The following is a 14,230-nucleotide window of genomic DNA, read 5'->3' as shown; positions in this document are numbered from 1 at the left end:
CATGATAATAGAATTTCCATAGCAATCCTTGATAACCTTTTTAAAAAAAGAAATGTATTCCAAAGTAACAGTAAAAATTTATTTCAATTAATTTAAGTATTTTTTTTGTCAAATTAACATGGTATACAGAAAGCACTTTAATATGTTCTAATTACCTCAATACATGTGTGTTTTACAGGTAAAAAGAAAGCCCTATTTTCTTAAATTCGTGTATTACTTATCTAGTACATACATGTATATTTGAAAGGCCTTGTTATTTAACTTAAACAGGATGTTGCAATTTTGAATCAATGTTATTTAGAATTTAATACCTCTGACTAGGTGTGATCTTATTTATGAGTTTGCCACAAGCAGAGGTTATTCTTTATATTTCACCACTAATCAGAAAAACAATTTTATTTATTTATTTAATATTATCTCTTTTTGATATAAGTTTTTTTTTCATCCTAAATATAATCATAGATATATTTCTAATATAAGGTTAAATTTTTTTATAAATTTTCTTTGCTGTTGTTATATATGTCATTAAATAGAAATTTATTTTAACAGTTAAAAAAGTAGAGTTTTTTGGTCTAGTATGGTTCAGACTGGTCGAGTACTGTTCAGACCTTTGGTTAAGTATGGTTCAGACTGGAAAAATAGGTCGAGTACAAGTCGAGAATGGGTTAAGACTGTTTCAGACTGGTCGAGTAATAGTTCAGACTATTTTCAACGGCAAAGATAAGGGTCAAGTGCGATTCAGTACAGTCAAGTATGGTTCAGACTGGGGTCGAGTAATGTCAAGTAAAAGTCAGACCAATTCAGACTGGTCGAGTAAAAATCAGTACAGTCGAGTACAGATATAGGCCATTTCAGACTTTAATGGTTTGTAGTGTATATCAACCGAGCATTTTAGTGACGATAGATTCGGCACACTTGAAATGTCAAAACAAAGTTCTCAATTGAAGAGTGCCGAAAACCAAAATTTCTGTAAAAGTTCCATTATGACCTTGGATAGAGCCACCTTAGGGTTTCAAATATTTTTAATAAAGTAGATTGGTTACGGATATAGTAATATCAGTTTTATAAAATTTGAAGTGGTGAATTAAAATATCGAAATGACAAATTTAGTTCAATTCAATTCCAATTTTGAAAATAACTTCAAACGCACTAACATTGAAAGAGTTATTTTAATTTTCCATGACCAAAATTACAGTCAACTTCTATTTACAGCGGATATCATCAGTACAGCAATTGATACGATATTCCCGTTCTCCCATTTCCTATCATGATTTTCTTGATAAAGGGCTGCTGCTCACAAGGAAGCTATTAAACCAAGAGTTCCAAATGGTGAAGTTGGAATCATCACTTCGTAAATTTTACGAACGCCATCACGAGTTGGTTGACCGCTATGGAATAACGGTTTCACAAATTATATCGGATATGTTACTTACGTCCCCTTCCATTTCATGAATGTGACCTACCGATTTAGACTATTTACCGGATTTGTAATCTCATAAGCAACTCGACGGTGCCACATGTGGAGCAGGATCTGCTTACCCTTCCGGAGTATCTGAGATCACCCCATGTTTTCGGTGGGGTTCGTGTTCTTTATTCTTTAGTTTTCTATGTTGTGTCATGTGTACTTTTGTTTGTCTGTTTGTCTTTTTTCATTTTCAGCTATGGCGTTGTCAGTTTAATTTGGATTTATGAGTTTGACTGTCCATCTGGTATCTTTCGTCCCTCTTTTATGCCAGTGTGTGCTTCGACTCTGACATAGTTTTTGACATACATATCAACCTTCCGTTGATACCGTTTTTAAAGTTCCAACTCCATCAGGCAAAATTGACTTTCCATATTTTTTGCTTTAGTGTTTCCTTTTTCATTAACCTCACTAAATATTAACAGATACCAAGCTTTCCTATATCGGTATTGAATTTACAAATTCGTGGTGAGGATAATAAGGCAAAAGGCTTCGGACGCCTTGAATCTTTGAAGTGTTCTTTTTATTTAAGCGTATTGTAACTGATTTGCGAGATTATAATAGTACATGAAGTTTTATCTGGAAAAGCGGACTCTTGGATGAAAGTTCAGTAAAGCCCTACGATATCACTAAAATATATCGTTAAGCAATCAAAAGCTTTACCTGGAAATGTAAACTACGGGTTCAAATTAAGTGAAGCCTACGGTTATACTAAAATATCATTACACAATCAAAATCTTAATCACAAAAGGTGTAGACTTAGGTGAAATGTAAGTATAGACAACTACAACTACAATATATTGTTATACAATCAAACGCTTTACCGGGAAAGGTGTACTCTGAGATGATATGTCACTCAAAATCGGCCTCTCAAAATAAGGAGAGCTATGCGAAGATGAAACAATCTTTAGAAATGACACCGAACATATAAGATAATTGTTGCAAAAGGATAGAATTCAATGAAAAGACTAGGAAGGTTCTGTAGGATAATTTCAGTTCTACTTATTTATTTCTCTTTTTTTTTTTGGATAAAATTTTCAGGTATTCGACTATTTATATATCAATCATTGTCCTTCAATTGTTTGGGTATACGAGTTCAAGAGTTTGAGGATAACCCAAGAAAAGCACTTCGGATACACAAATTAAAAGCTGTTATTTTCCTTTTACAATGATAAAGAAAGATTCATTAGGGCTTCACACGAACATACAGGGTATAAATCAATTATCAAGTAAAGTATATTATAAAGTCGTGTATACTTAAAATGAATCTATCTATTGCATCGAAATTTACTACTACGTTGCAAATGTCATTGATTCTCAAATGGATTCTACCTTTGTAATTCTACAAACGAACATTTATGAAAATATTTGTTACACTAAAATAAGGTCACTATATGTGGGATTTAAAAACGCTTTGTCAAACGTTTCATCTGATAATACTGTTTTATTTCCGTTTAGTACAAATTCCTTACCTCCACACAGTAATTTGTACTTTATTGAAGATGGTTTTCCAATTCAGTATTAATTACCTTCATTGTGTAAGATGGGACTATCGCGAAAATTTAATGCTTCCCTATAAACATTAAAATTTACAACCTTTACAAATATATTAACATTCTAGATACACGTGCACAAAAGGTAAGAATTATCTTATGTTGTATATAATCAAAAGTTAAAAAAAAATAGCAGGGTCGATTTCCTCGCAATTTTTTTCGCAACAGCGGTAAAAACTATTGATTTTCAGTCCGGATTGTCTCAACCAATTTCCGAACTGTATATCGACCGTATCTTGTAAAATGAATCTTCTTTTCGACTTGTAAATTTGGAAAAATTGTGGTGTAAAAATATCTGTGAGTACTTGATTTGAACAAAAGTTGACATATAATAGATAAGATATGCTATTCCACATTGATTCTCGGTAGGTGTCACTTTTGGCGCAACAACTATAAATATGTTTTTTATTGAAAATTTTGTTCTTCTCTTTTGTTTTGTAACTACTTTTGTAGTAAAATGAAAATTCATATTATTTTTATTGGAATACTATACAATTACAAATTGATCCCAAGTGTCAATATTATCAACATTCCAGCAGTACCTACATACGAAAGATACATATATATATGATATCCCAGAGCTTGCATTTCCTATCATACAGTTTTTATAAAGAGTTGCTGCTCACAATGAATCCATTAAACCTAGAGTTCCAAGCAGTTAAGTTGAAATAATCCCTTCGAAAATTAAACAAACAATAATCACGAGTTGGTTTAGCATTATGGAGTGTCTGGTTCATGCATGGTTCATATATGTGTCAATCGTCATAACCAAAATCCTATCCTATTTTCCTTCCAATTAAACTTTTCACTAGATTTGTACTTGCATGAGCAAAACGGCAGGTGTCACATGTGGAACAGAATTAGCTTACTCTTCTAGAAAGGGGTTCAATAAATTAAGGCAACAGTAGTATTCCGCTTTTCTATCCTGTTTTTCCTGCTTTATTTTTAAGTACTTTTTTTTATTTTCTCCATGTCTGTGTTGTTTATACCGCGCGACGATGACAATGGTATCATGAAAACGCATTTCTATTTGAAATGGTCACAGTTTTTCAAGTAGAAGAGTTAGAACATTTACCTTTACCCATGTAACAATTTGAAGAGTTAGAACATTTACCTGACCTATGTAACAAGTTGAAGAGTTAGAACATTTACCTGACCTATGTAACAAGTTTAAGAGTTAGAACATTTACCTGACCTATGTAACAAGTTCAAGAGTTAGAACATTTACCTTTACCTATATAACAAGTTGAAGAGTTATAACATTTACCTTTACCTATGTAACAAGTTGAAGAGTTAGAACATTTACCTGACCTATGTAACAAGTTGAAGAGTTAGAACATTTTTCTGACCTATGTATTTGTTTGTTTTTGTACATCATTTAATTACACAAACATATATAATCACCAGGAAAACGCTATGTCGGTGTCAGATTCATGTGATACGATTGACAACAGCGAAAAAGACGATGGATTTGAAGAAACAGCTGTTTTAAGACGATCAAATGGACCTAACAGAGGACAAGAATTATCTTCAAGAGATAGTATTGTATACAAGTATGAGACCCTGTGCCACTGTGAAGAGGAATGTCGTTGTCATGTTCAGCAGAATTTACGAGAGAGTGCCTCCGTAAGCTTTTTTTTTTTCCCTCACACGATTCATTGTATAAATATACCAACTTATCAGTACTAATTGTTCGAAGCTGACAAATTTAGAGCATTTAAAACGAAATTCAGGCAGGCATAACTATGCAAACCCTATTTTTACAAACAATACTTCTAGAACCTCACACCGAACTTTACGTGTAAACATACCAACTCGAGAAGACAAATTTTATCAAATACACATTTAGAGACAATAGATAATGCAACGATAACATTTATTTATAAGCATTGAAATGCCCGACAAAATCAAATTATTATATATATATTTTTTTTTAAACAACACTCATAATACCATGCAGATAATAAAATCCATTCGATTATCACATTACATAGAACTGTAGTATGATTCCGTAATTTTAATTTTCTGAGGCTCTCCAGAATTTAGATTTTATTTCCGTAATATCTATATGCCGTTTTCATATGAAATATGCTTCGCGCAAAGCCAACATCCCAATTAAAGAAAGTCCATACATAAGTTTATTGTATTTGACATTGATTTAAAAATCTTTGGTGTTTTGTTTTAAATACCTTGAAAATGACTTAATTTATAAACTTCAACTAAAATAAACAATTTAAGTAATAGGGAAGTTCTCATAATACAAAATACCAAATACTAATCAATCGGGTTGTTCCTGATGTAGGTTTTCGTTTAAGACATGATAACACCTGCAACGATTAAGTACTACTGTAGTTTTGCCATGTTTGATAAAATGATATAAACAAGAAAATAAATGGACTTTTTAAGTTGTATTTTTAAGAAGAAAAAAATATAATCCAATTTCAACATGTTTTTATCACGTCAAGACTTTTGTATTATTGAAATAGCTTTTTGAAGAGACATTAACTGAATTAATAAATTCGAACATAATATGTTGTTTTATACCCGTTCGTTTCTACTCGCATTTGTTCGCTTGAATGTAAATATACTTTGACCTATAATGGTTTATTTTTACAAATTCGGATGAGAGGGTTGTCTCATTGGCACTCATACTACATCTTCTGATATCTATTTTATTGCTTTATTGATTGAACATTTACTTTGAATGGCCATCCACACAAAGTTAGTCTATATGTACCAACAAGTTTCAAGAAGCGAGCCAACATGTTAATTTATATGGTGTGTTCTGTCTTTCTAACAAATGATCATTATCTATTTAGATGGAAGTTATAGACACAACTACCAGAAGATCTGTTATTGATTTTATGGTAAAAGAAGATGTCGTAAAAGGTGGGATGAATCTTCGTTCGAACGATTATGGACATTCTATAGAAATCACAGATACGCGTAATAAATACCCTTCCAACATGGCATTGCGGTTAGTATATGAGAGTGTATAATCATTGGTATTAACGGTAAATTGCATCTTCAGTTTATTACATGTTGAGGCAACATTTGAACTACACATTACTCCTTTTCATATTTGCATTTTTGTGTCGTGAAAGCTGCTGATTAAGAAAAAATAAAATAACAAAAATTCCGAACTCTGAGGAGGTTCATAACGAAACGTCCATAATAAAATAGCAAAAACAAAATTTCAAACACATCAAACGAATTGATAACAATTGTCGTATTCCTGACTTGGCACAGACTTCTTCTTATGTAGAAAATTATGGATTAAAGCTGGTATTAATAGCTATCCAAACCTCTCATTTTTAATACAATCGCATAAAATTCCATTGACAATGATGTTTTAACAAAACAAACAGACATTATAGGTAAAAATGTCAAAAATAAGGGCACAGCAGTCATGAAAACAGTGTTAGGTTGTATTAAATACTGATTTCTTCTTGCTGACATTCATGCTTTTTATAATTAGATTAATATACTTACAGCAATACAGACAACATTCTTGGTATTAACAATCAAGCAGTTGATCAGTATCATCACAATATTGTCTTGGAAATGTTCCGGAATATGATGCAGGCTTCAACAGAAGAACCACTAAGTTTGGTACGTATGACTATAGGTTGCTATTTTTGGATGTAAAAATAATCTATAAAATTGCGAATGGAAACGGGAAATGTTTCAAAGAGACATAAGCCCAACCGAAGAGCAGGAGAGCACCCAGATATCTGTTTTATCATCAGGTAATTTATCCTAGTTGTCTTTTTTTTTTTTAAATTGTATTACATTTTCAAAACCAGTGATACATGACTTTTTTTCCAAACGTTTGAAATAACGGATCGGAGAAAGAGGTACAGCATACATGATACGTATTAATTCGGTGCACTAACCGCTAAACAGTTCCAGAAAATCAATCACCGAGATTTAAGATATTTTAAATAGTTCCATTATGTAGATAACTAGACCAAAAGACTAATTTGAGTGTGTTTCTTTATAAAAAAAAAAACCTCATAGCGCATTGTCTTCCCTGCCCTTAAAATTCGTTATTTGTCAAATTAATCGTTATAACAAAATTACTGGGAAATGAATTAAAAGTAATAGACGCATTTACAATTTTGGTATTCAACTTAGCTTGATCTCCGAATGAACCTCGATCTGTATTAGAACACACTTCTGACGTCAAGAAACACTCACTTTTGATTATGACTTTCGTGTTTTGAAGCGTGCGTGATAAATATTTGTAGAAACTGGTGTTGTTTATAAAGGATAGATTTGCATACAAGTGAAAAGACGTCTATTCAAATTCTAAATTGTACTGTTGTCTATGGGAATGTTCCGTTTCTATAACGATTCGCCGAGTGCACTTTACTTGGTAGAATACGGTCAGTACTGTTTGGACGTTCAATATGTTAGAAAACATTATTCTTACAAAAAAATTACATGCCTACTTTTTGAACACGTCTTTATTGTTCTGGGTTTTTAAAATATATATATATATACATATGCTGTTTAGATAGTCGAAAGACAAGAGGAAAATGGAAATAAAGACATAATAGAAATTGAAGTAAAAGTTGAAGTCGAATTTCAATGTAAGTATAAACTTAAATGTTGTTACTTCACTGTGAGTTTAAAAATGAAAATTCAGTTACTAGCACATATTTGGCAATTCAATTGACAATTGTTAATACACATGTATTTTTTTTCTTAAAACAGATGAACCTATTGTAAAAGTTGAGGCAAATATTTGTCATTCCGCATCATACGACCTTAACATAAAATGTGTTAAGTATCTTGAATGTGTTGACTGTCGCATACACAATGGCGGGAAAACTAATTACTACGTCACGACAGATCATAAAATAGATAACATACACATGAGACCTCTCAGACATTCGGATAAAAAGAAAAGTGAGTATTTAACCCTTAAAAACATTTATGTTAATTAAACTTTGACTGAAATAAAAGCAGTAATAACTTCATTTACTATGAAAGGAGGAATGCTACAATATTTACAACCATCATGTAGGTAAAGACAGTCAAGCAATAATACAGTGACGTTGCCACAATCAAGGAAAAGATAACTGTAATATGCTGAAGACAGATTTAAAGACATTATAGTTAGTAGAGAACTATCTGTATCTAACCTAAACTTCGATGTGTTTATATTTTGATTACACTTATATCATTGTAGGATGCAAGGGTAAGATCCTTATTCTTGCACCTAAAAAAAAACAAGAGGAAACCGTTTTTTTTTTCAAATAACACTAGAACACACCCGCGAAATCGCGGGCATATACAGCTTGTGAACTGTTGTAGGATGATTTTCGGTTAAAGATATTATGTATGGAGAATTTCATAAAAGACACCTTTTTCCAAAGTTGGATATTTGTTTCCTTTCTGTTAAATTCAATGATTTTCGTGTTTCTGGCCTCATACCACAATTATTCTTCTCCTTTGCTACACTGATGTATCTTTTGGTAAAAGTCAAATTAAATTTAAAATTTGCACCGCTTCAAACATGAAATAAATGTAACTCCTTATATAAAGACCATTATTAGTCTAATAAAATATGCTTCTAAGACAATCCATTTTCTTTTGAGAGCCTTATTAACATGCTAATGGTAGGATATGAATAAATGATTAAGACCGACTAAGGCTAATTTGAGGGGTGGTCGGAGGGGTCCTGATCCCGAAATCCGGGGCTTAAAAACATGAACCCGAGATGCAGAATTTAAAGAAATTCATATCCCGAAATCCCGTAAGGATCAATGATCCCCAAATACCGAGTTTTAAAACGATCGATCCCGACGTCCCGAAAAAGGTCCTGCCTCCCTCTAATCTCTACCCTAGGCTACTTTCATTTTTGCCAAATCACTACTTTTACTTTCAACAATAAATTTACGGTATGCCCAATTTATGGGCATTATGTTTTCTAGTCTGTGCATCCGTGCGTTCGTTCGTTCGTTCGTCCATCCGTCTGTCCCGCTTCAGTTGAACGTTTTTGGTCGAGGTAGTTTTTGATGAAGTTGAAGTCCAATCAACTCGAAACTCAGTAAATATAGTGCCGATGTGGCATCCGTGTACTACGGACACATTCTTGTTTCCACATATTTTACTTATTTCAATTACAGAATACAGAGAGTCTCTATATATTAAAGTAGTATAATCGTAGTTTACGTTTAGATATTAAAACGCGAAAAATAATTGTCCTGTCTAAGGAGATATAATAGTTGTGGTTCTTGAGATCTAAACACCATGTAATAGAGAAAACGCTCTGATTGGATTATCTATTTTTCATTTTTGTTATCTATCATACGATTGGTTGTACTTGTGGATGTTTCAAACTGGAAGTCTTATCTTTGACTAAAAGTCAGTCTGATGTCGGAATCAATATCCGGACTCCTTTTTTGTCGTTTTTCTCCAAATATATCTCAATCTGAACAATCATAAGAATGGATGACAAATGCGACTATGCATGTTACATATAGAACACAGAGGCATGATGATTAATTCATCGTGGAAGGAAGAGAAGCGACACACAAAATGAGGTCTTCTCGTTTAATAGTATAAATATCGCAATTTATCAACTTCTTATCATTGATTCTAAATTCTCGGAGAATTATACGTTTCGTTCGTTGTCCGTTTATATTATATTTTTGAAACTGCTGTTGGTGGACTGATATTTAATTATTTGTGACGTCTTTTTTTTATTATCCGTAAACTTAATCAGATATTACAAAACTAATGTTACTGTTCCGACAGCAAAGATGGCATTAAGCCAATCTTTTTTTTTTTTTGGGTTTCTTTTTTGTTATGAGAAATATGATTGTGAATGACTTTTTATTTCCTTTCTTTTAATGTAATTTGAACTAATATGTGAACTAATGATAACATAATAAAAACACAATTTTATTATCTTCAGATATTTTTAAATGTTACAAGTTTCACGGCCTTTGTATACAGCGTGGCAGACCACCAATTCCGATGTTCATCGGTGTTTTCAAGTCCTACGAAGACAACGAATTTGTAATGGCTTCAAGCAAGACAACTCTTTCCCTCATTGTACGTAGTTTAAGGGGCATATTTGTAGGAAAGTTTATATTATATTGTTAGCATTGCTATTTTTTGATATGATAATCTAGATTTGACGTTTAGTTGAGCTTCCATGGAATTGATTTTGAATAATATGGAATATCACTTTGAATGATTTCATAGCCCATGGAAATAATTTCAAAAGAAGCTAAAATAATGATAACACATTTGTAATACTTAGAAGTATTCATTAAGGTCTTAATTAAAAATGAGAGAACTTGTTTATACTCTGCCAAAAACGTAGTGTATATTGATAAATGTTCAAAAAATTGATAAGTCACCGCCAATTTTCTCAAGCTACAGGTTGTGACAAAATGACACATTTTGTATGGATTATACAGGAAAAAACATGTGATTATAATCTAAATCAAATTTTAGAAATGTAAAATAAAGTACGAGAAGATAGCTTTTTACAGAAAATATGAGAATATCAAGAGAAAATTTAAGGTCATCGTACATTTTTTCTGGCTAAAATACAAATAGGAAAATTCCTTGTAGGTTCTTCCAGAAAATGCACGATATCAGAGTAGTCTACCCTTAAAATATAAATTTACACAAACATCACAAATGAAGCAAAATTAATCTACAGTTGTGAAAATATTAATAAATATTAGATATAGTGTTATATATTTATTCTTTTAAATAAAACTTCACATTAGTAATCTGCATTCCGGCATTAAATTTTGCCAACTTGATTGAAAATCTTGACCTCAGGTTTTCATGGTTTTTTTTTACAATCCAAATTAGCGAAAGACACCCATATCAAATTAATTGCTGATAACGTACGGTCTATTGTAAAACCCAGGAGACTTGGTCATTTAAGCAATACTGATTTTAATATGTAATCAAATGAACCATTAACCGTCCTAAATAGTTTTGAACACGCGATACCTATAATATTTCATTGCTGTTGGTTAAATTGTTTTTGAAAATGATTACAATGGTCACATTTTCCGAAATTCCTGTGATGTCCGGTGGACAAGATATTTCGTAGACAAAGACATTCGACTAGTAACCTTCAGCGAATCAGTCAAATAAAAGACACGAAAAAAAACTAAAAACAAAACGAAAATCATTTGTCATGTTATTGAAAGAATGAAGAAAGCAAAAAGTAACATAACAAAAATACCGAATTCCGTGGACAATTCTAAACGGAAGTCCCTATGGTACAGACTACGTTCATAATGACTGTTTGAATGTAGCTAAATCAAAGAGGATTTTTTAATTGACAAAATGATCTCACCCTTAATCGTTAGTAAACATTCGAATGCATTGTGAAAAAAAGAAGATAAATTTTATTGTAATATATACAAAAAATGCAAAGAAATCGAACAACAGAAGCAGAACAAAAGAGTATCACATACATCACAATAATCATTTCCAAATTTAAGTCAAGTAATTACATACACTTCATTGTATGTATAGGAATTTTAACTTCAAATTCATTGGGACAATGGTATTTAACATACCATCCGGCATTGAATAATCAAATGACGACGTCTACTTAATAGCTTGCTTCTATGTTTTCTTTTTCGGATAAAAGCAAACGAAATATGGTTCATCAGAAAAAAGCAAATCCACTAGTTTTAGTGGATTTGCTTTTTTCTGATGAACTATATTTCGTTTGCTTTTATCAACTAGTGGATTTGCTTTTTTCTGATGAACTATATTTCGTTTGCTTTTATCCGAAACATCAAATGTGTGTTGACGCAAAACGTTAAAAATATGTTTTCAGTTCAAGAATCAGCATCTTAATGATGTTATTTTAGATAGACTCACTAGAATCAACTTCATCCAAAAGCGATAAAGATACATTGGTATTTACCTGTTTAAAGCAATTGTAAGCATCGACACTTTATCTTGGTATTTTAGACTTCAGAAAGTAAAATGCTGTTGTTTCTTATGCAATGATTTGTTTTATATATTTGAAATTTCAGAATATTCCCACCAAACTAAACACAAATATCAGACAAATTACCAGGGCAGATCCTAGATTCTTCATTGTATCTAAAACAGACAGTGGTCACTCATATTTTGAGTCCCTTCAACACAGAGGTAAATTTATGCCAAACATAGACCACTTTTATCATAAAAGAAAATACTAAACACACAGTTAATCCTGTGGTTTTTTGTTTTATATTAAAGCATAATACATTGCTTAGTGTATACAACATTTTTCAGCTTTATCAATTTATCAAAAACTTCAAATATATTGATTGACTTGAGTGTGAACATTGCATCAGACGGGTCCAAATCCGGTAACATTGGCCCGGTGCACCTGAGCTAGGGATTAGATTTGCTCTGATTTTAGTTTTGTTGTGCATTGCTTTGTGGAATAGTTTTGTTAGTTTCTTTTTTATCAAAATGTTTTGAATTTCCCCTTTATTTTCGCCTCTTTTAAAAGATATAACTAAAATAATCTAAACGAATCTTTGCTGGTGTAGGCAGGTGTTTATAACATTATTTTTTTCTTATATATGAAATCAAATAATTAATTAATCTAACTGTACATAATAAGTAGATACTATTAAAGAATATATATTATTTACTGTAAACAACATAAAACTCTAGAGTTGAATTCAAATAATTTGTTATATTTTCGCTTTCTCGTTGTAACTAAGACTGTAGCATGTGACAGTAGTCGTGTGAACTAGCCTTTTTATATTGAGTTTTGTAGATGATCTGCGGGGCTTTATTCATCAATTTAGCTCTTTCTACGACTTAATTTGTTTTCCTATTGTATATTCCTCCACATCTTGAATAAACATATTGTAAACATGTTTATACGATGACCGCACCAGAAGCCATGTTTATGTTTTCTTATGATTTGTTTTCTTCAAGATCGTCATGTTTTTAGATTGGCACTTATAATAAAAGTAAGAAAATGCTTCCTAAGGAGAAAACTACCAATCAGAGTCATAATAAAGCAGATTTATAAAGCTAAAGATATGGGTCAGTGTACTGCAAGGTTAACTGCCTACAACGTTCAATTTTCAAGGGATTTCTTTACACCCAAACCAAGAATGTATTTATATGTATTTTATGTTTATTATCCTCTAGAACCTTCGCCGACTTTGATCTAATGTGCTTGTGTTGTAACTACTTTCTTATTGATCATTAAAGTTTAACATCATTTTAATTTCAGGCAGTTATTGGAAATTTAATGGAAACACTTTAGGACTAGCACGACGATCAAATATGGAAGCGAAGTCAAGTTATGACTCACATTTTCGATTTGTTCCCGTTGACTAAATAATGTACAAAGACTTTAACAAATTTTACTCTCCGTAGAATATAAACAATCATTTCTGTTTGTTAGTTTATGCAACGCACTACACCTTAAGCTTTTTTTTTTTTACTAAATTCCAAAAGAGCAGGAATACGATATGTGTCGAAAAGTCAATTTGTAATGCACGTACCAACCAAATGCAACATTTCTATGTGTATTTTAACGAAATTGTTACGTTTAAATGTTTGCCAATGAACGTAAAGCAATAAACAATCAATTAATTAATGTGTCTTTCGCCATTTGGAAACTCTACTGTGGTTCATATATCTTTTATTTTAAATATTTGTTAGCATGATTTAGGAAATACGTGGGTATTGTGTCAATGCTTTGATTTAAATTTTTGGTGTTTTAACCCCACTTTTAAGCACCGCATTTAGGCTATTTCGTGACGGCCAGTTTTTATCGGTGGAGGAAGCCGTAGTGCCCGGAGATGAGACAGCAATAAAAATACATTCAAAGATATGATTTGTCTTTTATAAGAGAGACAAACGATATCATGGGAACAATCAAAACTCATAAGTCGATGAGAAACTGATACTGAGGTGGCAAAATAAAACTGGCAAGTTCACTAAACACTACACAGAAAACTAAAGAGCTCACAAAAAAAATGGGAGCAAGAAGGGAAATGAAATGAAATATTAATATCTTAAAGTCATTTTGATAAGGTATGCCGCTCTACAAATATTGGTATTATTCTTTTTAAACTGAATTGTGAGTCTTCTAGGTTTTTTTTTGTTTTTCCATTTCCGACCATACGGCATGCATGACTTGGTATTCTGTTTGAAAGCATAACTTCTGCCATTCAAAAAGTATATATGTATGTCTTAA

At 31.8% G+C, this 14,230-nt stretch overlaps 1 protein-coding gene across 1 annotated transcript; it reads left to right on the top strand.

Moving 5' to 3' along the window:
- Positions 1 to 2,990: 2,990 nt before the first annotated feature.
- LOC143067183 (uncharacterized) lies at positions 2,991 to 13,627 on the top strand. The gene is made up of 9 exons (XM_076240274.1): positions 2,991 to 3,100; positions 4,423 to 4,641; positions 5,835 to 5,992; positions 6,510 to 6,627; positions 7,535 to 7,610; positions 7,735 to 7,929; positions 9,944 to 10,083; positions 12,051 to 12,168; positions 13,259 to 13,627. Exons 2-9 carry the CDS (start codon positions 4,432 to 4,434, stop codon positions 13,363 to 13,365), a joined length of 1,122 nt encoding a protein of 373 aa, XP_076096389.1. The 5' UTR covers positions 2,991 to 3,100; positions 4,423 to 4,431; the 3' UTR covers positions 13,366 to 13,627.
- The last annotated feature ends 603 nt before the right edge of the window (positions 13,628 to 14,230 follow it).

This window comes from Mytilus galloprovincialis, chromosome 3, assembly GCF_965363235.1.
Source record: "Mytilus galloprovincialis chromosome 3, xbMytGall1.hap1.1, whole genome shotgun sequence".
In the NCBI taxonomy this organism is placed as follows: Eukaryota; Metazoa; Mollusca; class Bivalvia; order Mytilida; family Mytilidae; genus Mytilus; species Mytilus galloprovincialis.
The sequence above is the reverse complement of the archived record's forward strand: the minus strand, read 5'-3'. Positions and strand labels throughout refer to the sequence as shown.